Source organism: Aspergillus affinis (assembly GCF_023601865.1).
Source record: "Aspergillus affinis strain CMG 70 chromosome Unknown NODE_3_length_628324_cov_86_750800, whole genome shotgun sequence".
In the NCBI taxonomy this organism is placed as follows: Eukaryota; Fungi; Ascomycota; class Eurotiomycetes; order Eurotiales; family Aspergillaceae; genus Aspergillus; species Aspergillus affinis.
Genome location: NW_026515784.1, coordinates 1 through 23,872, shown reverse-complemented (window position 1 = coordinate 23,872; position 23,872 = coordinate 1). Strand labels below are relative to the sequence as shown.

The 23,872-nt window shown below is 50.3% G+C and overlaps 9 protein-coding genes across 9 annotated transcripts; 4 read left to right on the top strand and 5 right to left on the bottom strand.

The window, feature by feature from the left end:
• Positions 1 to 781: 781 nt before the first annotated feature.
• KD926_006982 (uncharacterized protein) lies at positions 782 to 1,272 on the bottom strand (the record flags this gene model as incomplete). The annotated part of the gene is made up of 3 exons (XM_053100120.1): positions 782 to 914; positions 977 to 1,121; positions 1,182 to 1,272. 3 exons carry the CDS (start codon positions 1,270 to 1,272, stop codon positions 782 to 784), a joined length of 369 nt encoding a protein of 122 aa, XP_052960662.1.
• A 679-nt stretch (positions 1,273 to 1,951) lies between these two features.
• Positions 1,952 to 5,445, top strand: KD926_006981 (putative importin 11; the record flags this gene model as incomplete). The annotated part of the gene is made up of 7 exons (XM_053100109.1): positions 1,952 to 2,116; positions 2,180 to 2,280; positions 2,344 to 2,481; positions 2,541 to 3,556; positions 3,618 to 4,090; positions 4,144 to 4,332; positions 4,390 to 5,445. The coding sequence occupies 7 exons, from the start codon at positions 1,952 to 1,954 to the stop codon at positions 5,443 to 5,445; spliced, it is 3,138 nt and encodes a 1,045-aa protein (XP_052960661.1).
• A 425-nt stretch (positions 5,446 to 5,870) lies between these two features.
• On the bottom strand, positions 5,871 to 7,201 carry KD926_006980 (WD repeat-containing protein; the record flags this gene model as incomplete). The annotated part of the gene is made up of 3 exons (XM_053100098.1): positions 5,871 to 6,566; positions 6,647 to 6,959; positions 7,089 to 7,201. The coding sequence occupies 3 exons, from the start codon at positions 7,199 to 7,201 to the stop codon at positions 5,871 to 5,873; spliced, it is 1,122 nt and encodes a 373-aa protein (XP_052960660.1).
• Positions 7,202 to 8,207: 1,006 nt separating this feature from the next.
• KD926_006979 (ribonuclease P protein subunit p40) lies at positions 8,208 to 9,816 on the top strand (the record flags this gene model as incomplete). Its single annotated transcript, XM_053100086.1, has 7 exons — positions 8,208 to 8,351; positions 8,416 to 8,560; positions 8,640 to 8,702; positions 8,770 to 8,871; positions 8,942 to 9,088; positions 9,171 to 9,510; positions 9,594 to 9,816. 7 exons carry the CDS (start codon positions 8,208 to 8,210, stop codon positions 9,814 to 9,816), a joined length of 1,164 nt encoding a protein of 387 aa, XP_052960659.1.
• A 197-nt stretch (positions 9,817 to 10,013) lies between these two features.
• Positions 10,014 to 15,254, bottom strand: KD926_006978 (bifunctional ATP-dependent DNA helicase/ssDNA endodeoxyribonuclease DNA2; the record flags this gene model as incomplete). The annotated part of the gene is made up of 5 exons (XM_053100075.1): positions 10,014 to 12,544; positions 12,608 to 12,869; positions 12,932 to 13,426; positions 13,483 to 13,578; positions 13,644 to 15,254. The coding sequence occupies 5 exons, from the start codon at positions 15,252 to 15,254 to the stop codon at positions 10,014 to 10,016; spliced, it is 4,995 nt and encodes a 1,664-aa protein (XP_052960658.1).
• Positions 15,255 to 15,939: 685 nt separating this feature from the next.
• On the top strand, positions 15,940 to 16,403 carry KD926_006977 (uncharacterized protein; the record flags this gene model as incomplete). The annotated part of the gene is made up of 2 exons (XM_053100064.1): positions 15,940 to 16,199; positions 16,319 to 16,403. 2 exons carry the CDS (start codon positions 15,940 to 15,942, stop codon positions 16,401 to 16,403), a joined length of 345 nt encoding a protein of 114 aa, XP_052960657.1.
• A 407-nt stretch (positions 16,404 to 16,810) lies between these two features.
• Positions 16,811 to 17,864, bottom strand: KD926_006976 (carbon-nitrogen hydrolase family protein; the record flags this gene model as incomplete). The annotated part of the gene is made up of 5 exons (XM_053100053.1): positions 16,811 to 17,167; positions 17,231 to 17,309; positions 17,369 to 17,652; positions 17,704 to 17,796; positions 17,853 to 17,864. The coding sequence occupies 5 exons, from the start codon at positions 17,862 to 17,864 to the stop codon at positions 16,811 to 16,813; spliced, it is 825 nt and encodes a 274-aa protein (XP_052960656.1).
• Positions 17,865 to 18,158: 294 nt separating this feature from the next.
• KD926_006975 (exosome catalytic subunit DIS3) lies at positions 18,159 to 21,314 on the top strand (the record flags this gene model as incomplete). Its single annotated transcript, XM_053100042.1, has 1 exon — positions 18,159 to 21,314. One exon carries the CDS (start codon positions 18,159 to 18,161, stop codon positions 21,312 to 21,314), a length of 3,156 nt encoding a protein of 1,051 aa, XP_052960655.1.
• Positions 21,315 to 21,563: 249 nt separating this feature from the next.
• Positions 21,564 to 23,184, bottom strand: KD926_006974 (MCT family MFS transporter; the record flags this gene model as incomplete). The annotated part of the gene is made up of 2 exons (XM_053100031.1): positions 21,564 to 22,865; positions 22,924 to 23,184. The coding sequence occupies 2 exons, from the start codon at positions 23,182 to 23,184 to the stop codon at positions 21,564 to 21,566; spliced, it is 1,563 nt and encodes a 520-aa protein (XP_052960654.1).
• Between the last annotated feature and the right edge of the window lie 688 nt (positions 23,185 to 23,872).

Genomic DNA, 23,872 nt, shown 5'->3' with positions numbered 1-23,872 from the left:
ATCCGGTTAGTCGTTCAAATAAAAACCAAGATGCACAAATCCAATGACCTACTCTGTTATTCCGGTCAATTCTCGACCTATTTATTCTTTTAGAAGGCATCATATATCAAAATTTGCCGCACTCCATCATGAGGTATGTAAGCCTTCGCTCAAATTATTGGCTAAATCTTGGTATATGCGGTCCAGGTTTGACGCATTATATTAACTGTTCATACGATCTTTCTGTTAAGATGGTTTTTTTCTCGAGTTAGTTGTACAAAATATGCATAGATCCTTTCCTCACTCAGACCTAGACCCGCCAAACGAATATAATTGGCGGGGCTGGATACTTGAAATCCGCTATCACAATGACAACACATGTAGGAAATCGGCATAATGATGTAGGCTGTGTAAACTGAGTAAGGGTCAATGATGAGATCAAAGGATAAATGTGAAATACTGTAAAGACTGACAGTCAGCGGCGCTTTTTGTCTGCTCTTCAATACCATGATATTACGTACAGCCAGCACTGGGGCCTTATATGCACAGAATCGCCCATGGCGTACGTACTATCCATCGTCATCTACCGTTTATACATTGAAATGATCCATCAGATTGATATGCTCCAATCACCAGGCTGTGCTCAAGGCTGTGCTAGTGCTTTTGTGTAAATATTTCAGCCCAGAAACCCAAGGGTATAGGAAACGGAACGTTTCGAGAATGCTGGTATTATTATATATTCATAACATGCTTTCTCGTGCGCTTCATGACAACATTATAATACATCATTAAGGCCAATATTTTAGGACGCAATTCCCTCACGCTTCATATCTTGAAGGTTCAGCGTGTCCTGGTCACCAGGGCGACGCTCAGACTGAATCTTCACCTTGTCCTCGGGTCCACCCTTGCCTTCGTACTCCCCGGCCTGTGCCAATCTAGTCAAAGAGTTAGGATACAATTGCTTGCAATGAAGGGAAGGATAAGAGAAGCAACTCACCGGCCGCGGTCGTCACGGGTACCACCCTCGTCCTCGGGGATAGGCTTGCGGTTGCTTCCGGTAGCACCTGCAGCTCTGCCGGTCTTCACGCCCGTGGACTCAGCGAACTTCTTATCAACCATCTCGTTGATACCACTCTCAAGAGCTGTTGAGTATTATATCAGTATTTGTCTGCATTGATTACTGACAATCAGTGGCAACATACTGGAGTCACTCTTAGGGCCAAGACCCTGTTTGGCCTGGTAGCTGTTGAGGTCCTGCTCAGCGCGAGCAGCCAAATGCATCTTGTCAGACATTTTTGCTGAAATTTGAATTAATATGGAAAATTCGTGGAAGGGTTAAGAGAGGTAAATGGTAGGTTTAAAATGTAAGAGATGTTGGGAAGATGTCTGATATTTTCTAGAATGAGAGAGATTCATTGCAGAATATATACGTTGACAACACCTGTGTCGCAGGCCCTTGGGCCATTGCATCAGACAGCATCATAGCTATGTAATTTGCTTGCATCGAGTTGGTATCTTGAGATCTCACATTGACCCGCAAAAATCGTTCTGGATTCTGGCATCGAACCTGGCATGGCAAGATCTTGTGTTCTGGAAATGATATCATGGAACCGCAGCATTACCAAGGGACCCTCTAGGCAAGCCCTAACTGGGTGACCCGTTGGGGACTAGCTCCCGGGGTCCAGCCCTAGGGTTCCGACGGAAGGAACAACCTTCACCCGACGCATCCCGCCGCGGGCGGGGAGCGGACAATGAGGTACAAACAAGCTAAGGAGGGAAGCATTCTCCTTGCTAACCCAGCTTGTCCCCCCTTAGCATCGCTTTGCACTCTACTGCAAGACAGGGCTTCAAAGACTCAGGATTCATCTGCATACCGCATATTTGGAAGTCTTTGGGGTTCCTGTCTTGGCTGACATTGGCTTTAGTGTCAATCAATCAATTACCATACCCTTGATCCCCCGTTTCCTTCACCATGGCTCATGTTATCGAGCTTCCGGGCGAGTCAAACCCATTGACACCGCAGAATGTCCTCAGTGCTTTGGTTCTGGCTGCTAGCTCGACACAGCAGCAGGTGCAGACCGGGACTAAACAGCTGCAACACTGGGAGAAGCAGGAAAAGTACCATTCCTTTATTCAGGTATTTGAGACCATCACCATGCCTCTTCCTGGAGTCGCAATTGTTAATGACTTTCCGTGGTAGGATGTTTTCTTGGACCACTCTGTGCCCGCCGAAGTTCGGTACATGTCCATAATTCAGTTGAAAAACGGCATCGACAAATACTGGCGAAAAACCGCGACGAAGTAGGCATACTCGAAAGCTACGCGTTGTATCTATACTCGGACGTAAACTAACTTGAAATAAAGTGCCATCAAAAAGGAGGAAAAGGATCATATTAAGACCAGGGCTCTTCATGCTGGTATCGTCGAGCCCGCTCCTCTTTTAGCCCTTCACAATGCGCTTATGATTGCCAAAATCATGCGTTACGAATTTCCCCATGACTGGTATGTCTTAAACTTTTTACCTTTGCACTTCGATGCCCTGCCTAACAGCTTCTATACAGGCCCGATGGAATTTCGTCCCTCATTACCTTCCTCCGTTCTTCCACCCAGCCTGGCGCCAACCCTCTCCAGTTGCCACGAACCCTGGTCATAATCTTGCAGATAACAAAGGAGCTATCGACAGCTAAAATGCTTAGAACGAGGGCCAACCTCCAATCGGTTGCTCCGGAAATATTCCATCTCCTGGGAGGCATATACGTTGACAAAGTAAATACGTGGGCCACTTCTTTGGAGCAAGGTGGTGCCGACGAGGGATCGTTGCTAGAAGCATTAGAGCAAAGTCTTGTCTGCCTCAAGGTCATTCGGCGCCTGGTCATTGCCGGATTCGAGCACCCCAGTCGAGATAACGATGTCCGCCAATTCTGGGCACTGACTCACTCTCATTTCAGTAGATTTCTGGGGTTCATTAATGGCTCCGTCAGTATTCCTGACTCGGTGCACAAGGCAACCGAAAAGCATCTTTTGCAGCTTTCCAAGCTCCATGTTGAGATGGCCAGAGACCGGCCTGCATCTTTCGCCTTGCTTCCGGACAGTATTCCTCTTGTGCAATCTTACTGGACATTGGTGGCAAAACTAGGCGAAAACTACGACCAACTAGGAGCAGGTGGTGAATCGGAAGGAAAGTCACTCATGGAAAAGACAGGCCTCAGGGCATTGCTCTTGATCAGAGCTTGTTCGAAGATGGCATTCAACCCAGCTCAGACCTTCAAATACCAAACTCCCCAAGACAAAGAGGAGAAAAAGGCATCCGTCGAACTCATCAAATCACAGCTCTTTACGCACGACTTTGTGGTAAATGTCATGGAACTGCTTGTCACACAGTTTTTCCGATTAAGGAAGAATGACTTCCAAGAATGGGAGGAAGACCCCGAGGAATGGGAGAGAAAAGAGGAGGATATCTCTGACGCTTGGGAATTCTCTATCCGATCATGTTCCGAAAAGCTCTTCCTCGACCTGGTGATCCATTTCAAGGATTTGCTTATCCCCCGACTTCTTAGTGTGTTCTATTCATTTGCCAGTAAGTTTCAAGCCTTGGGATTTATTGTGGGGATTTGACTCTAACAAAATACCCATCATAGGCCTCGAAAAGCGCGATGTGCTCTTGAAAGATTCCTTATACTCGGCCGTTGGATTGGCAGCCGCAAGTTTGGAACAGCATTTAGACTTTAATAATTTCTTGCAGACGACGCTTGTCCCTGAAGTACAACTACAAGAGCAGGGTTACAACCTTCTTCGAAGAAGAATTGCCATCTTGCTGGGCCAATGGGTTCCTGTGAAATCAAACGAGCTAAACAATGATGCTATTTACCAGATCTTCCAGTATTTGCTCAACAAGCAGGACCCGCTAAACGATTTAGTCGTTCGGATCACTGCTGGTCGACAACTCAAAAGCGTGCTTGACCCTTTCGAGTTCTCCCCTGCTCAGTTTATGCCATACGCGCCGTCGGTGCTCCAGAACTTGATGTCTTTGGTGCAAGAGGTGGAACTCTCAGAGACCAAGATGGGCCTTCTGGATACTGTCCGCACTGCAGTGGTGAAAATGGAGGATCATGTATGTATTCAATGGCTCAAAATCGGCTTGTGAAGGTGCTAACACTCTGCCAGATTGCCCCCTTCTCGGATCAGATCCTCGCTTTGTTGCCTCCGTTATGGGAAGAATCGGGTGAAGAACATCTGATGAAGCAGGCTATCCTCACGCTTCTTTCTTCGTTGATTCATTCTCTCAAACAAGAGTCCGCCAGATACCACTCGCTCATTCTCCCTCTCATTCAAAATTCGGTCGAACCAGGCTCTGTATGTTGCGCTTCTCCCCTTACACCGAGTATCTTGGCCTGGCTAACTTGCATGCAGGAAACCATCATTTATCTTCTAGACGAGGCGTTGGAATTATGGTCTGCCATTCTCATGCAAACTCCAACCCCGGCCTCCCTTGAAATTCTCGCCCTTATCCCAGCTCTTTTCCCTATCCTCGAAGCGGCGACGGACAGTGCCCCTCAAGCACTTCAGATCGCCGAATCTTATATCTTCCTCGCTCCTCAGGAAATACTAGGTGATCGCATTCGCCTTCCCCTGCTCGCCTCATTTGAAGCCCTGTTGAAGTCCACCACCAAGCAGCGCCTCGGCATTGTGCCACGTCTAGTGGAACTCATGATCCGCGGCGCCGAAGCTGTAGATGGTGGAAGCGAAAACACCTACAACGTCATCACTCGCTCGCTACTTGATAGTTCTTTCCTCCCTGCACTCCTCGAGGGCCTCTACTCCGCCCACGAGGCCAGTCAAACTACCGGACCCAATCGAAAACAGAGCTCTGTCTATGGCGTAGTTGAGACGGATTACTTCTCTGTCCTAGCTCGCCTGGCCCTGGCACACCCCAAGATCTTCGCGTCCGCAGTGGCAAGCGCCACCGGCACGCCAGAAGAGCAAGCCCTCACTTGGATCCTGACCGAATGGTTCCTCCACTACGACAACATCAGCAGCACGAACCAGAAGAAACTGCACGCGCTTGCCCTCACCCAGCTCCTCACCCTTAACGGCCCCGACTCTCAGCCTCCCGCCTATATCCTCACCCACCTCCAATCATACCTCAACATCTGGACCGACATCATCACCGAACTCGCCGAGGGCGCTGAAGGTGACCCCAACGACCCGCGCAGCGGCGATCATCTCATCTACTGGAACAACGCGGAGACAGGCACATCGGAGGAGCACGAAGCGCCAGAGAACATCCGTCGCCGCGAGTGGGACAACGCCGACATCCTACACAAGATCAATATCCGCGACTTTGTTCGCGAGCGTTTTCGCTCCCTAATTGTCGGATGTGGAGGCGAGCAACGGTTCCAAGAAGAATGTCTACTTAATGTGGACCGGGAGGTGGTTGCGGCTTTTGGGGCTTTGGGGCTGTTTTAGTCTTTTCTCGTTGTTGGCTGCTCTGTTCGAAAATTATACCACATCTCCTCTTCTTCTTCCTCCTTCTACCTACGAATCCACTTTCATGCATATGCGGGTTTACGATAATTTCAAGATGCTTTGGCGGGGCATTCTATTCTATATTGTTAGCATGTCTTCCTTTGGTCAAAATGTTTAGGATATGCTTACGGTCTAGAAATTAAATCACTCCCCACCACAGTATATGAAGATCAAATGACTATAAGAGATATATTTTAAGACTTCTAAAACAAACTCCGGGACAACGAATACCCATGAAAGTATCATAAACATGATCATAGACCCCCATTCCAACAATACCACACAAGACAACATCCCCTCTTTTGATATAAAATAGGAACAAAAAGAGAAAAGAAAACAGTAAGAATATAATTAAACCCTCCATCCTACAACCCACCACCGGCCGCACCCACGATCTTCAACCCACCCTGCCCCGAGCTTCCAGGACCATCTCCCATCATCGAATACGCCAACCAGTACCGCGACGGATGCCACGCCACGGCCGGGATGCCCGAGTTAGCACCGCCGCCTGTCGGGACAGTATACACACTCTCGCCGGTCTCGGCGTGGAATATCTCGATGCCGTTGCCGCCATGATTGGCCTCGTCGCAGGCGCCGCAGATAAAGCGGCCGTCGAAGCTCCAGCTCACGCCGCGGATCGCACCGCCGTTGTTGCTCGACACGGTGCGGCGGCAGATCCAGTCCGTCGTGTCCCAGAGGGAGATTAGGGCGTCGCTGCCGCCGACGGCGAGGTAGCGGCCCGTCGGGGCGAGGGCGATGGCCAGACAGGCGGATGTGTGGGCGTTCAGGGTGTGCATGATGTTGAAGGAAGGGTAAGAGAAGACCTTGACGGTGCCTTCGCCTGTCGTGGCGAAGAGGTGCAGGTCGGGCGAGGTAGGGCTGGAGATGTGATTGGAGAAGGTGGTCGCGTTGGTCTGGATCGGTTGAGGATGCGGATCGAGGGTCTTGTAGATCGATGGGACGAGGGGGGGTTTGGAGGTCGAGGTAGTCGGGGTGGGGGCTCCGTCGAGGATCGTCGGGGTGGATGGCGATTCGATAGAGATGGGGACCAAGGTATCGTCCTTTAGGAGGTTGGCGCGATTCAGTTAGCCATTGCCTGGGTTTAAGCTAGCCAGTTGAAGGCATTGTATGTATTACTCACCTTCCTTCCGACCATCAACACGCTGCCATCGGCAGACCAGGACATAGTGAACGCCTCGCCTCCGACGTCAAGCTGGCTCACGCAATGTTTAGACCGAACATCCCAAACCCGCACGGTGCCATCGGTCGAACAACTAGCCAGTTCTGAGTCCCGGGTCGGGTTGAAGAGGACTTTCTCGATGCCCGCGGCATGACCGCGAAGCTCGGTCGAATGCTTCACTTGCGAGCGCTCGGGGTTCCAAATACGAAGGGTGCGGTTTGCGGAGCCGGTAGCAATGAGCTGGCCGGTAGGATTCCATGCTATGGTCCGGATCCTGCAATTGGGGGGAAACAAAATTCACAGATCAGCCTGGGACTCTGGGGCTTCGGGAGTTCCATGCTAAGCGTTTCGCGCAGATGGTAACCTGGAAATGGGGGGGGGGGGGGGGGGTCGGAAAACACACGTAGGAGACCCGGCGCCTCGGGGAACAGGTTCAGAATAGCTCTGAGTTTTGAGGCCGCTGAATGAGTATGCGAAACGGTCCTTAGGGAGGAGGTTCCGTCGTGGAGGAGCCATCACGGATTCTTGATGGCTGCTGGACTAGCGATGGCGGCAGCTGTAAGCCACATGGATGCCCCGAGGGGCCGCGGTCGGCGGAGGTGGAATTCTTTCTCACAGGAGGGCGACGAGATCACCTTGAAGTTGCGATCATGCAATTGAGGCTGGTGGGGCGTGGAGGGAGCTTGGGGAGAGAGTCAGAAAGCCGGTGGAAGCCAGATGAGGAGTGCGGAGAAGAGCTGCGCGAGACAAAGAAACCGACGATGATGCCGGGTGGATGCCTTGGTGCCTGGACAACTTGGCACTCTTTCTGCCTTGTCGCCTGAGGCAGGGGCTACATGGTTCGCCTTTCCTCCTCTCTCTCGACTGAGAAACAAGGATTTTTTTTTTTTTTTTTTTTTTTTTTTTTTTTTTTTCTTGGATAACACACTATTCTCTATTGACCGGATTATCTCGTCACGTTCTTCAATGACCAAACTAAACAATCTTTATAGCACGTCGAATGCAGGTTCATCGCAATTAATTATATACTTCAGCAGCAGGGTAGTGTCAAATTGCCTAACGCTTTTTGAACACCTCTAAATTGGTTGAGTTAGTGCAGCAATTTTCTTGAAAGTGTCAGAGACTCAGATACCAGACTGACAGAAGCCAAATCCCCTGTCACTGTAGCCAGACTGAAATGCAGACGTGAAGACTTCCTGAGAGCAGCGATGCACTTCCCGACTGGCTCGCCCAATCAACATCCTCGCTCGTCCCCATAAAATCCCATCGCAGGACTGGAATCATCTCCCAGCAGAGCCGATCTTGGCAGTCATTTGTCGCAACCTAGCGTTTGGTATCTGGGTTACACATCCTGATCTATAAAAAACCGAGAGAAAATTTTGCATCCCCTAACCGGGTAGCTTTTTCCACGTACCGCGGAGGCGGGCAGAGACAAGACCGGAGCGCACCGTTATTGCTTCGCTGGACTGTGTCCGCTTGCTGTTGGCTATTCGCTACTCGCCTATACTTAACCAACCTAATCATGTTCGACTTTGACGACGACGCGTCTAGGCGCGAGAAGTGCTACACCAGCGTGGCTGAACTGCCGGCCTTCATCGACCCCAAGCAACCACCATCGAAAAGATCGCCTTTTTCGGCCATAACGGGTCACTCCTTTTTGCACACGGTATGTTGCCTTTTGCTCATTAGAATAATCGATAATATGGAGCATTATTAATGACTCTCGATAGGTAGAGGTGCTGCTACCGCAGAAGGCCTACACGGCCGCCGAGAGTTCGATAGACTCCAAATTGCAGACACTGCGATATGCTCGGGTGTTCATGTCTCTCTCGAACTTGCTCGAGGGCGAATTTTTCAATACGTATATCAAATCTGGTATATTATCCCATTCTACCTGCTCTTGCTTGACCACCGTTACATCTTGACATGAATCAGGCCAACTAACACGGTATAGGCAACGTTCTCATGATCTCCGAAGGCCGATCAGGCTCGGATAACGTTTTCTCTCTCAGAGATGGTGTGTAGCGCCTGAACAAGACTTCTAAACCCGCACGCATACATACATGCATACTAACCAGCCCCAGGAATCCTCCGTCTAGAACTTGGAAAGGAGGTCTACGAACGCACCGGACTCACAGGGAAACCGATCCGGAGCGGAGGCAGAAAACATGGCAAGGAACGATATTGTGAGTTGCATCACCTCTCATCTCAATCCCACCACCCCCTTGAATGTAGATACTGACGGGACATGAACAGTGGTGGAATTGAACCTTCGCCTACCATCCATGCTCCACGGGAAGAAGGGCTTCGAGAGAATCGTCTGGGCCTTTAAGAACGTGCTTAATCACTCCGTCGCTTGGCTTTTCTATGATCTGGGCTCGGAATCCGGTGGTCTCTCTCAAGGTATGTAGTGTCTTCTCTCCCTCCTCTCGTTGAGTATTCTTACTCGACGATAGAAAACTGGAGTCCGCTAACGCCAACGCAGACGATCCATCTCTGAAAGGAAACCACCCGCACGTCATCGAATGCGAACCCTCGCGAATTAACCATCGCGATGTCCTCGTCCCGCCATTCCAATCCGTCACGAACCTAGAAACACCAAGCTCATCGGAGGCCTTGAAAGACTCCTGCAACGAACTCTCCGAGTGGCTTGCTTTGACGACGCTTCAAACATCCCTGGTCTCGGCGAACGATGGAACAGACCCCTACTTATGTCGATATAGCGTGCCGGACGCCGAGGATGCGAAGACCACCGATCTAGTTAGTCTGAGATGGCACGGCTTTGCTTCCCCGAAATGGGTGACGCAGTTGTTTATCGCTTTACTGTATGTTCCATTCCATCTGTTTCTGGATGACAATATTCCCATGTGAAAACTTGTTGGCGAATGCGATGACTGACTTATAATAGACGGGAAATTGGACATAAAGCCCCCACTTCGTCTGCTTGGTTCGCTCTTTCTGCGAGCGCGCTCGGAAGAGACGCTGTGGAAGCGAAAGATGGGTATACGATCCTGGCTTTGCCACTGGCTGACACGGCGGATGATCAAGAGGAGCCTGCGGGCTCGCAATCGAAGAAACCTCGTCCTTTTGTTTGTTGGGAATACGTGGGTGCTTCCGTCTTGGAGACGTAAATCCCGACGAAGAATAGATTGAGATGTGGGATCATTCATATCCAAAATAATGGTATGCCAATATACTATAGAACCGCCAATAAGTCCGCTGAAGCTACTCCAAATTCCTGTAATCCAATCCTTAACAAACACCCCAGTAGTGCAATCGAACAGATGTCATATGCCGAATAATAACGTGAAAACAGATATTATAACCATTACCCAACAAGATCGTTCACAACATCCTGTAGAACCGGACGATTACCCAAAACATTGTTCCCGCTGAGCAGTTTTATGCCCTTCTTAGTAGGCTTCTTGAGGCCGCCTTGAGGAGTTTGGCGGCCTCGAATAGGACCTAGTGGGTTCCGAGTTGATGGCTTTTTGCGCGGCGACGGGCTCTTGTTCGGGCTAGGCGTTGAGCCTTCCTGCAGGTGAGGTTGAGTGTGAGTGAGGCCCTCGAAATCAAAGTGGTGGTTGTCCACTGCATCTCGTGGTAACTCATATACCCATCTCCGCTCTTCCATTAGCTTTACATATTTGCCGAGCAGCTCGTTGCCGTCACGGAGGGTGCTTTTGCTTCCAACGACAAGAAGCTTGGTTCGTGCACGAGTGAAGGCGACGTTGACTCGTCGCCAATCCCGGAGTAGGTCACCGACGTGCTTGTCTGCGTTGCTTCGTACACAGCTCAATATCACCACTTCCTTGTCTCGGCCTTGGAACTTATCCGCGGTGTGCATTTCAAGGTCAGGGAGGTGGTGACGAAGGTTTTGCTTCAGAAGGGAAAGCTGGCTGCGGTAGAATGTGATGACTCCAATACTGCGGGCTGGGATGCCACTGGAGATGAACGCCTCGACGAGTTGAGCACAAAGAGTCGCCTCCGTGGGATTCACAATGCGGGATCCAGTCGCAATGTCCCGAGCAGGCGTGGCCAGCTTGTCTGTGTTGACGAGGCGTGTTTTGGCGTCCGGGTCAAGCAGGTCGCGGAGCCAGCAATGACCACGAGTTGCACCTAGACAAAGTCGTCGTTGACTAGACGTGGGGAAATGCTCACTATGGTGTTGTTTGAGCCCACCGATATGAGGGACGACTAGGGAGCGTGCTGTGACTTCTGGAGTGCCGCATTTCAAGTGACCCGAGTAAATCAGAGTGTTTGATAGAAGCATGATTTCGTCGCACATTCGGTATTGATGTTCCAGATTAACGACAGATTGTGGGTGGGTATCAGAGAGTAGTTTAAAGAGACTGATGTCAAGTCCACCCTCTTGGGCCTCCTTGTTCTGCACGAGCGGCGGCAATTGATAATGATCGCCGACAAGAATGAAGGTGCTCGCCATCCGGATGGGCCCAAGACAAACTGGGAGAGTAATCTGAGATGCTTCGTCAACAATGCAGTAGTCAAAAGTGCGTTGACTAAAGATGTTGTGGCTGACTCCAAGACAGGTTGTGGCGACCACCTGGGAGTCTTCATAGGCTGCTTTCAGCTCCTCCATGGTGCTTTTAGGAGTGGCTGCAAGGTCAACAAATTGCCGAACGTCAGGATGCACTTTGGCAGCTGCTCCAATTCGAAGAATGCGGATGTTATCCTCCCTGATTTTCAATAGAATATTATCCACCGCAGTGTGGGTGTACGAGGTTAAGAGCACGCTCTTGCCTTGCGCTACCAGAGCGCGGATGATGTGAGCAATAGTCGTTGTCTTGCCAGTTCCCGGCATTCCCAGGACTAGTGCATAGTCCTGCGCACTCATGACTTTATCAATCGCCTGCTTCTGATCAACATTCAAGCTCGCCCTCTCAGCCTCAGGCATCTTATAGGTGGATGCCGTGGTTTTGAACGCGGGTGTTTCTCCTTCTATGATTAACTTTCTCAGCTGTCTGGCCTGGAAGAGATCTTTTTCCATCATGGCGACCAGGTTGGCTCGAACAATAGCCATTCCATTGCTGAATTCATCTTTATCCAGTCGATATAGAACTTCTTCCTCAGGCTCGAAGGTTGATGTAGTTGTCTGAGTGGCGCCGCTATCGAGTATTTCCATTATGGCTTTGAACGATTGATTGCTGTTGGCGTCGAAGTCCTTGGTTTTGGACCGAGCATTTCGAAGTCTTCGGTCCACTGCAACTGTGATCCGTTTGGTGCTGACCTGCACTATGTAACCGTTTGCGAGAGCGAAATGGCCTTTCTCATCCGAGATGACAATCGGCTCTCCGACAGTAAGCTGAGACTCGGTAAATGAGAAGTTCGTCGAAGCGTGCTTCTTGATGAAAGTGTACCGATAACGGTTGATTTTCAACCCATCTTTGTCTTCGTACGTTGTCCCAGGTTCAATGACAATGTTCCCGAAGCATCGGCCAAGAGCCTCTCGTTCACTACTCAGGAGAGTCCAGAGTTCCCGCTTAAATCTCATCATACTTTGCTCTTCCTTTGTAAGCAGACTGTCCCATTTCTGGAAGAAGTCACGATGCTGGGGATTTAAGTGCTCCATGGCTTTCACGAATTCGTCGCCGAGCCCGCTCGATTCGCCATCACCGTCGTCCGCAAGCTTGTGATAAATGAAACAAGGTGTCTTAGAGAAACATCTGTTGCACATTCCCGCTCGCTTGACCATCGGCGGGAGTTCCGTTCTTTGGCGCATATATCCCGCTAGACGATTACGTGCCTGTATCATTTGAAGGAGTTCATGGCGAATTCCACGAATCCGGAAGATTTTTGCTGTTTCGAGATAGTAGAGTAGCCCGAATGTAACGTCTAGGTCTGAAAGGATGGAACGATGAGGTTAGCAGATGCCAAGTGCATTGGGTAAGCAGATATACTAACCGTAACGATCGGATAGCAGAAGGGTGTAGAGAGCTGTTTGAGCCCTATGAGCCTGGTTTGTATCTCTGTTACCTGTCTTGAGTTCGAGTGGAACAACAAGATTCTTCTTCTTTCCTTCTTCATGGCAAGCGACCTGCACGGTTGCGTCGATATTCCCTTTCAGACCGTACATGGGGGACCAAACGTGCTCTTCAACCTCGAGCAATTTGCTAATGCTCAGGCGCAATTTGGAACTATTCCGATCTTCAACAAGAGATTGAGCCTTGTTGGAAAAAATGAATATTAGTAAAAGGCGACCATGGGGAAATCTTTAGTTATACTCACACTTGGTTGTGACTTGAGGAAAAGCTCGGCCCAAGACACCATGGCTGGGACCTTGCTCATCATGTATTCGACTGCCTCTGCAATGCTCATATGAATCAAGTACAACTCTTCGATATGCTTCACAGCAACAACTTCAACTAGAGACCTGAGCGAGGCAGTGTCCCACTGATTTGTCTTCATGGCTTCTTGAAAGACTTCATGAAATATGTTTCCAAAAGCCTGGGGTTTTCCGATGTCGCCGGTATTTTTGATACGCTCTTGAAGGACAGCTCGTCGCTGGCAGCTGACAGAGTCTGCAACAACAGTAGCCGAAACAAGATGGTCTGGGTGAAGGATTATCATGTTGTGAGAGTCATCGATAACGCAATGGCCGTTGGCGTCAAAATCGCCGATAAGATGGATGTATAGATCCTTGTTGCATGGGCTATCGAACCATGAATCCCGCAGACTGACAACCTTCTTCTGCTTTGTTCTCTCGTCATGTACTAAGAGCACCTGATTACTGTGTTAGTCTATGGGGTTATGATTATTCGAGAGACGTAATGGCAGACCTGCTCTGGCTGAATGCGACCCTTAGAAGTTGCATAGGTGGATTCAGCCACATCAACAATAAGATAACGCTTGATGGCCTGGCGATTGTTCAAAGTCTAATTATAAGTAAGATACTTAGCGAATATCTATAAGATATCTTTTTTCACCAAGAAAGACAAACCCCGTTTGAACCCTCTTCACCTGACTGCATCATAGATTGTTCAATGGCCTCCATGTCGAAGTCATTGTCGTCAAACTCGTCGCCCGAAGACGCCTCAACTGGCTTGCTAGCCCCTTTCACCGGTTCGACCGCGGGCATAGAACTGTCTATACCATTCAACGATCCAGGATGATCGGAAGCCATGTAGTTCTTCGCTGCAGGTCTTGCCAGCTTCGTATCCTGGGTTGCCTCGCATTCCGCGAGAATGTCTTCAATATTATCTGAGAATTCATTAAAATCATCATCGAACTCATCCGCATCAAGGGTATATTCGCTTTTGTTGTTAACATTCATGGCCGGCGCGGATTCCATCGTATTAGAATGAGAGGTGTTTTTGGTGCCAGGGAGACTTTGCTGGTTGGCCGGGGCCGACGCGCCGGCGTAATTGGTATTCACAGCCCCTATTGCACTGCCATGTTGACTAGGTTCCACAAAAGGATCCATAGAGGCCTGCGCAAGATCAAAGAAATCATCATCATCCAGGTCATCGTCTCCGAAATCAGACGAGGATTTCTGCACGGTGCTCGTGCTCTGGGACCCCGAAGCTCGTTGGTCTCCAATACCTTTATTGCTCCGTGTCGTATGTTGAGGAGCGTCTTTGCTATACACTGGTGATTCCGATCGATCTCTCTGCCCTCTCTTGTTGGCTGGTATAGGCGAGCCTGAGGGATCTGGTTGTGCCGCTGGGGTCTCGCGAAGGCTTCTTTCGATTTTTTCAACAAGAAAGTTAATTTTGGAGGGGTTGAAGCTGCTCGAATCAGCCAGGCTGCTTTTTGTCCGAGAGAAAATGCCACGCCCAGTCCCTACTCTCTCCCCATCTACCTTTCTCCGTTTCGCTGCGGAGTTAGGCCACTCAGCAAGACAGCTAGTCGTCCGTCTCAGCCCAGGCGAGTCGCGACTCGTTCTTAGGGACACTGGTGTTTGGGGTGAAGATGACAGCATATTGGGCAATTGAGGTTGAGGGACTTTAGTGCCGTTAGCCCCCATCTTGCCCACATAGTTGTTCCACAATTCAGTTGCAAGATCATTCTGAGGGGTTTTTATCAGCCCTTGGTATGCCTGCAAATCGAAAGATCCTTTTCGCGCATTCTTGGAGTTTCCGGCTAATGGCGAGCTGGTCGGAGACGAGCTGTGGCGGCGCTTTCTGCCTTTGATCGCCGGTGTTTGAGACATCGGGTCCTGGTTGGAACTCACAGGCACATGCTGCCAGGTCACATAATCTTCTGGCGTGAATTGTGGTCCTGGAGCTTGAGTGATAGCGTCTTCGGCGTTACCGATCAAGTCTGCTAAGGGTATCCTGTTCCCGGGGGTCTGAGGACACTCTTTGATCGGCTTTGACTCTGCTGCACCTAAGGATGGTTCCTCTTTGCTTTGATCCAAAGGAGACGCAGCCACACCATTCAGCCATGATGCCTTATTTTCTTTGTTGGCATTTGCCTTCTTTGATGGTGTTTTCGTGGGCGATTTTTCAGGCTCCGTTCCATCCTTGCTTGTATACCGAAATGCATTGAGCTTCGAGCGCGAGTTCGAGGAGATCGGGTGGGAGCGCATGTCTCTGTTCACGGGATGCATGGTCAATGCTTTGCGTGCCCCCGTAGAAGAGCAACACGCATCTCGGTGGAGGCCTTTAAATTGGGCTTATTAGCTATGTGTTTAATAGTGGTTTGGCCTTCGGAGAATTATACCAATTCGAGTCGATACTATGCAGTACACCGACAAAAAGCCTAATGTTCAGCAAGCGAGGGTGATGTTAAAAGAATGGAGGAGCTGTAGTGCACCATTGGGGTCATGGGGGGTGTGGTAAGTGGCAACTGCGCGCTGTAATTGCGTTTCAGTCGAGGATGCGATAAGGGAGGGACGCGTCGCGCGTAGGTGACACCTGGGGCAGCAGTTTCTGCCTGTAGAACCAGGCATCAAATCCGCCATGCATGATGGCCCGATCAGGACTAGCGCGATGACTCCGTCAATCCATCGGCCTTTTGCGGCTTCGTCCAACATCAACCGGTGTCTCGATCCCGTCACCCCTCCACCTATCACCTCCTGCGACTCTCACGCAGCACTCACTTCTAAAGTCTCTTGATTGCGCCGGCTTTTGTTATCGCTGACCGAAGAGATCACACTATCTCAGCGTCCGGTTCCAACACTCCCTGCCTCGCTATATCTGACAGGGGTTCCTCTCCCGCCACCGCCTGTCCTATCATCTCAGACCTGAACCCCTAGAGTTTTTCGAACCTCGACGACCAATTACACATCCACAATGTCTGCTCGGCAATTGACGCATACTCTTCGCGCTCGCGCTCTCCTCCGCACGCCCCGGAACGCCCAGGGCTTTTCCACTCGCAGCCACCTCCGTGCCGCGGATCATGGTGATCACTACGACCCCCCGACCGGCTGGCTTTTCGGTGTGAAGCCCGGCCAGAAGTACCAGAAGGAAGGCTGGGAGACCATGTGGTACTACGGTTTCATTGGAAGTCTCCTCGCTGCGGGAGTCGCATACGTTTTCAAGCCAGACACCTCGTATGTTTGATCCCCTTTGTTTTGGCTTGTCGTGAGGATGACCATTTCGCGCTCCTCAATGGCTGTGCCGGAACGAATATCCTGTATCGTTTATTTGCACAGAACTAACATCATGACAGGATACAAACGTGGGCTCTGGAAGAAGCCCGACGGAGGCTGGAAGCCGAGGGTATTCTGGAAGACCCTGACAAGGTCAAGAAATAGACTGTATCGGTCCGGAGGTTGCCTTGTACGCTGTACATAGAATGATCGGACATGGACGAAAAAATTGCGAAGGGATTGTACTGTACCAGCAGATGCGATTTGCCGGTTCGGCTCTAGACAGGCCTTTTTTATATTTGAATTACTCGTTCCTTTCCTCTTTCTTTTTCATTCCTCTTTTCATTTCATGTACTATGTCGACGTATATCCTGAATTTTCTTTTCTATGTTCAACTTTAGAAGTCTTCAGAAAAGATGAAATCAAATGCTTGTATCCAAAGTTACTATTCAACTGGCTTGTCTAATCGGTTGACACTAATGGGTGCGATCAAGCTGTCGAGTATTTCGTTATATCATAAACTTGATGTCAAGTACACAATTACAACTAAAGTAGCATTGTGCGGCCAGTTCCTAAACTTCCGGGTAGACATCTGTCCTCCTGAGTAGCGGCATCTCTCGCCTGACCTTGGCTAAAAGGTCAAAGTCAATATGCGCCACCGCAATCTGGGGCTCTTGATACTCATCCCCGAGTTGAGCCACAATTTCTCCCCAAGGGTTTACGATCAGCGAATGGCCGTAGCTTCGTCTTTTCTCGTTGTGGGGACCGGCTTGGGCTGCCGCTATCACATAGGACTGTGTTTCAATGGCTCTAGTTCTCAACAGTGTCTCCCAGTGCGCACGCCCTGTTGGAACCGTGAATGCTGACGGATAAGTGATGATTTGAGCATTTTGCCGTTTCAGGGCAAGGCTGATCTCAGGGAAACGTAACTGCAATGAAATAAGTTGAATTAGTCTTCTATCGCTGTTATGGGAACGCCTTCTACGACTTACGTCAAAACATATGGACAAACCAACACGTCCAACAGGTGTTTCGAAAGGAGGAACTATTTCCATGCCCTTTTCAACACTCCTTCATAGACAGTTAATTTTGCCACGAGGCCCAGACCATAATTGAGATGAAACACCTACGCGCTTTCTTTGAGCACCGGCCCGTCTTTGATGTCTACATCAAATAGATGGATCTTCTGGTAACGTTGGGAGATGACACCCTTTTCATCGATCCAGACCAAAGTATTCTTTACTCGGCCGCCTGGAGCCGGTTCATGAATGCCAACATTGATATGTAGCTTCGCTTGCCGGGCTTCCTCTTGCAGTCCCAGTACAAATTCACTTTCCTGTACGGAACGAGCAAGTGAAACGGTTTCTGCAGCGGACGAGCCGATGTAGTCTGCTGCTTCTGGCAGAAATAGGGCCTATTCCCTGATGAGTGGATCATCCGTAGCATTGAAGTAGAGATGGCATACTTTAGCACCAGCTGCAACTGCTTTGCGCACCAATATTTGACATTGGGCCAGATTAGCAGTCATACTCGCAGTCGAGCATAGCTGCCCCACGGCCTGTTCAACATGGATTAGTAAACCATGAGACTGGGTTTTAGATAATATTTCCTTACTGCGAGGACCATGTTTGCGAGTGAACAAGGTATGAAAGAATAGACCGATGTGAATTTCTTTGATATAAGATTAATATGTGTCCCTCAAGATGGTTGAGGATGCTTCCATCATTCTCCTATGCGATGGCGATTACCGGTAGTACGTCGATCGGTAGACTTGCCCGATTGGGACGGGAATCTTGAATGCGACTCGGCTGGCGGAACGGTGGAAAAAGAACGTCACCATTTGCAACAATCAGCCGCGACGTGATCTCTTTGCCCAGCAAAAAATTAACCTGACAGCAAGTCGGGCCGATTTGAGCCAAGATGAAGAGTCTTCGAAGAGATTTGTCTTCGGATCCGCATGCCGCCAATGTCACCAGCAAAGTCTTCGTCCGGTCCACGAAAAGTGGAAAGGTGCAAAAGATCGTTCGTGAGCTTTATCTAAGACAGGATATCCCGTGCTCATCGAAGCTGTGCTCGACATGTCCGCATGTCGCGCCGACCGATGCAAATGGAAACAGTAAGGAAATCTGGGATTCGAGATATTCCCGGACAGCTGTGGCTAATGCGAAACCAGTTACGCCTTTTGTTCTTTCAGATCAGCCCGCCGGTACCAGCGCCTTCCCCCGAGGCCACTACCTTGTTCCCGATACGAATGCGCTATTGAACGGAATGGACCTCTTCGAACATACGGGAGCCTTCTACGATGTGATCGTCCTCCAAACCGTGCTCGAGGAGCTGAAGAACCAGTCTCTACCCCTCTACAACCGCTTGCTTTCCCTGATCAAAACCGACGAGAAGCGCTTCTACCTCTTCTTCAACGAGTTTCGACTGGAGACACACGTTCGCCGGGATCATAATGAATCGATAAATGATCGCAACGATCGAGCAGTGCGGGCTGTAGCAAAGTGGTACACGGAACATCTGCAGACCACACTCAGAAAAGGAAAGAAAGAGAAGGGCATCCCCGCCATTGTGGTGATTACGGATGATAAAGACAGCTTGCGAAAGGCGAAGGAAGAAGGTGTGACAGCCCTGTCGCTGCCAGATTACGTTGCCGGCCTGGAGGACTCCGACAGGTTGCTCGATATGATTAACGAGTCTAAGGAAGCTCGGGAAGCGAAGGGTGCGCGTGGAGAGCTCTTCTATCCGGAATACTATACGATGTCGAAGCTTATGACGGGAATCCGGGCTGGAACGTTACATCAGGGCGTTTTCAATGTTTCGCCATACAACTATCTAGAAGGCTCCGTCAACGTCGCAGCATTCGATAAGCCTCTTCTCATCCTGGGCCGGGATAACAGCAACCGAGCCATTTCTGGAGATGTCGTTGTGATCGAAGTGCTCCCTCAAGATCAGTGGAAGTCACCTTCGACCAAGCTTGTCGATGAAGAGGCAGTGACCAAGAACGACAACCCCGATGCCGGTGATAATGAAGCGGTGGTTACTGAGAAGGAGCGAAAGGCTTTGCAGGAAGAGGTCAAAAACGCCCACGGCAAGAACTCGGAGGGCAAGCCTCAGCCGACAGCCAAGGTTGTTGGTGTTATGAAACGGAACTGGCGACAGTACGTTGGACATGTCGACTCTGGCTCTACGGGAACCCAGGCAAGCTCTGGACGACGACAGCAAAATGTATTCGTTTTGCCCATGGATAAGAAGGTTCCGAAAATCAGAATTCGCACTAGGCAGGCCGGAGATCTTCTTGGGCAGCGGATCCTTGTCACAATCGATGCCTGGGACCGGGATTCTAGATATCCGACAGGCCACTTGATTCGGTCTTTGGGTGAGTTGGAGACTAAGGGGGCAGAAACGGAGGCGCTCCTCCTTGAGTATGATGTTCAATACAAGCCATTCCCCAAGGCAGTTCTGGACTGTCTCCCGGTTGAAGGACACGATTGGAGGGTTCCATCGAGCATGGAGGACATCGGTTGGACAGGACGAAAAGACCTCCGGGATCTTCTCATCTGCAGTATCGATCCCCCAGGCTGTCAAGATATTGATGATGCTCTCCATGCGCAGCTGCTGCCTAATGGAAACTTTGAAGTCGGTGTTCATATCGCGGATGTGTCACACTTTGTCAAGCCGAACAACGCCATGGATCTCGAGGCGAGCCTACGTGGAACGACAGTGTATCTGGTGGATAAGCGTATCGATATGCTTCCGCACTTGCTGGGCACAGATCTTTGCTCTCTCAAGCCCTACGTGGAGCGTTATGCCTTCTCCGTCCTGTGGGAGATGACTCCTAACGCCGAGGTTGTTTCCGCCGACTTCACGAAATCAGTTATCCGATCTCGTGAAGCATTCAGTTATGAGCAGGCCCAAAAACGCATTGATGATTCTTCGCAGAAGGACGAATTGACAGAGAGTATGCGCACTCTGCTGCGTTTCTCCAAGATCCTCCGCCAGAAGCGTATGGATGCAGGAGCGCTCAACCTTGCTTCCCCGGAAGTTCGAATTGAGGCTGACAACGATGAGGTTGGAGATCCGCTTACTGATGTCAAGACCAAAGCCATGTTGGAAACCAACAGTCTTGTGGAGGAGTTCATGCTTCACGCCAACATCACCGTTGCAGCCAAAATCTACGACAGTTTCTCTCAAACCGCTTTACTACGACGACACGCTACCCCTCCGCCGCAGAATTTCGAAGATCTCACCCACCAGCTTACTAAGAAACGGGATATGAGACTCGATGTCTCAAGCTCCCGGGCTCTTGCTGACTCGCTCGACAGCTGCGTTGACGAGAAAAACCCCTTCTTCAACACCCTGGTTCGTATCCTAGCCACTCGGTGCATGACCTCTGCAGAGTATTTCTGTGCTGGCGCCCATGCTGAGTCAGAGTTCCGCCACTACGGATTGGCATCACCCATTTACACTCACTTTACCTCACCGATTCGACGATACGCCGATTTGCTGGTTCACCGACAATTGGCATCTGCCATTGGTTACGATGGCGAAGATGGCCGCGCGTCTATCGATGGTGTCATGACTCGCAACCGGTTGGAGGACATCTGCCGCAATATCAACTACCGGCATCGCAATGCCCAATTTGCTGGCCGAGCCAGTATCGAATATTACGTTGGACAAGCCCTCAAAACCCGTGGTGAGAAGGTGGCCGTGGACGGCGTGGATGCGGGTATCGACGAGGAGGGATACGTCATGCGTGTGTTCGAGAACGGAGTGGTGGTGTTTGTACCGCGGTTCGGCATCGAAGGTGTTGTCCGCCTGGAAGACTTCGTGTTGCCTGGAGATTCGACTGTACGATCAGTTGAACAGCGACGAGAACTGGTGGTGCGTCGTGAAAGCGACTTCGACAACGAGGAATACACGCTTCATGTTTCGGAGAAGGGCCAGTCCGATAAGGATCGGGGTATGACGGTTGAGCTTTTCCAGCGAGTCCAAGTCAACGTTAGCTCCGTGAAGGAAGAAAGTGGCCGGGGAGCCGGAAAGAGAAGGGTGCGGGTTCTGGTGCTGGGAAGCTAAATTAAACAAAGAAAGGAAAAGGAAGAATAAAAGTGTGTTTGATATAATGATACTTGGGTGTGCATTGTATACGGAATTAATGACGTTTAATGGTATAACATAGAGCTCTTTATGTACAACTGTTTGATGAATTATCCCTCGAGGCTTGCACCTGTAGATTCTTTTGGTCACATATCTAGTGTTAGATTTTAATTATATCAGTATCTGTGACGTTTTAGAACCGTATGACTTTGAGCAAAAACGTCGTCCTTATACTTTTTTCAATGTCACCATCCCACGCACTAAAACAGGTAGAGACCAAGGCTGCAGCAAAGGACCAGACTGGACAGGCGGTGCCACCGAAGGGTCCCGTTTCTTGTCGGCATCAGGGCGACTCCCTTCCATGACAGAATCAGGTGTAGCAGCTATGGCCGCCGATGACTTCTCCTGCTGAGCTCGAATCAAATCCCCAACTTTCCAACCTCTCACGACCCATAGACACATTGCAGCGCCGATGTACATAAAGCCCGTGAATATCTGAACCCTCAGATATACGGAGTCCTTGGAGTCATTATCTCTCAGGAGGAGAGCGATGGCCTCGGAGACCGTAGTTGGCGCGACCAGGATGATCCAGTTGATACTGAGCCCGCTGGGTAGGTCTCTCAGGCCCATGATCTCGGCAAGGACTGGCGTGACAGTAGCCCAGTATGTGCCCGCGACTGTGCCAACCAGGACTGCGAAAAAGCAGACAACGCCCATACTCCGTGCAAAAATCCAAATCACGAGACAGAACAGGCCGCAGAGAAAGGTAAGAAACGTTGCGATATTAATGCGCCCAAGTTTATCACTGAACATACCCACAAAGGGTCGACCAAGACCTTGGCCCAGGTTAAGCAGCGCGCTGACGATACTACCTTGATGGGAGGACAGGCCGACGGAGAGGGCGAAATTGGCCAGGCTGAATAGAATTGCGACATAGCCCAGCATGCTGAGGATTCCCCATCCTAGAAAAAGGAGGAACTCGGGACGCTTCAACAATGGTAGATGAAAGGCTCGGTAGCGGCTGCCCACATCCTTGTTGCGGTCCCTGAGCAAATTTGCCCCGACCAGATTGACTACGCAGGCGATGATTCCGAGGATCCGAAACGCCCAGCTAAGGCCCAATCTAGGGATCATGGCGCCCACCGCGAGGGAGTAAATCAACCCCCCTAGGCCGGACCCGGCGGCATTGATGCCCATGGCGAGACTTCGTCGCCGAAGGAACCACTGGGGAGTGATCCCCACGCTACCAACAAACAAAAAGCCCATGCCCCATCCGAAGCAGACACCTTGGCTCAAGAAGATGTGCCACCGCTGAGTGGCAAAAGATGATCCGATTAGGGAAATGGTTTCAAAAAAGACACCCAAATTGAGCACCAGCCGGGTTCCACAGACATGGATGAGATACGTTGCCAACGGAGCAACCAAAAGAGCGCACGAGATACTCAGACCACCAGTAAATGCATAGGCCAAGGCCGAGGTGTTGGGGAATACGTCGTGCGAGAGGTAGTGGGAGAGGAATACACCATAACTCTATAACTTTCCTCGATTAGCTGAGAGCTCGACTGGCGGTGGGTTTGACATCACTGACGCTGTTGATCCCCCATGTGTGAGCATTGATCCAGAACACGCACGCAACGCAGACCCAGCCGTAACCACCGTCGGGCACGACATCCTGCTGGTATTTGGTCTCCAGACTTTTAGCGTCAGTATTTCGTTGTGCTTCTACCGGTGGCGAGACGCCCTGGTCCGGGCGAATGGTGGGAGAGTCTTTGGGCGAGTTTTTGGCAGCAGGATCTCTTCGATCAGGATCCCGCGAATGAAGGATATCGATAGGAGTATTATCTGCCATTTGGGATTGATGATAAACCCAACCGTAGCCCAGTTCACTGGAGCTTAGATGATGCACTAACAACGGACAATTTCACCCTTATCATAGCATGTTCGGTCACACTGGAGATCTGGAGCCGGCACCACGCTCCTAGTTAAGAGAGAAGGAAGAGGTATTAATCATCTCAAATGAATTGTAACTTATGTGTCATGGATTGAATCGGAGATAGTACATCCATCACTCCCTGGCTAACTAGCGAGGCCTTGGCCGCAGGAGGTCAGCCATTTGACCGACCTGGTCAGGTTCCAAGAATCATCATTGGACTGCCTCGCCGGTGGAGAGGAATTAGGGCGAAACCATGGATGAGGACAAGCGGTTATGGTGCCGATTGAGCCGGTGGGGGGAAGTTGGGGCATTTGGAGACAATCTGGGGAAAGTGAAGACTCCAGTAGACTTCCCAGTTCCCTGTCTCGTGGAGCTGTCTGTGGAACGTGCGTGCGGGACAGTGTCTGACGCACGAAGTCTTTGCCATCTCTTCATGGCACCAAGGCAGATATCCATCCACCAGGCCGTCAGGCATTCATTTTCAGGCAGAAAACACGGCCGAGGAAGTATCCGGATGGGGACCTAACTAACTAGTTAACGTATTTCACTACCGAGCGGCGCACCTGTGTATCCCATACTAATCAAGCGTTTTTCGATCTTCAAT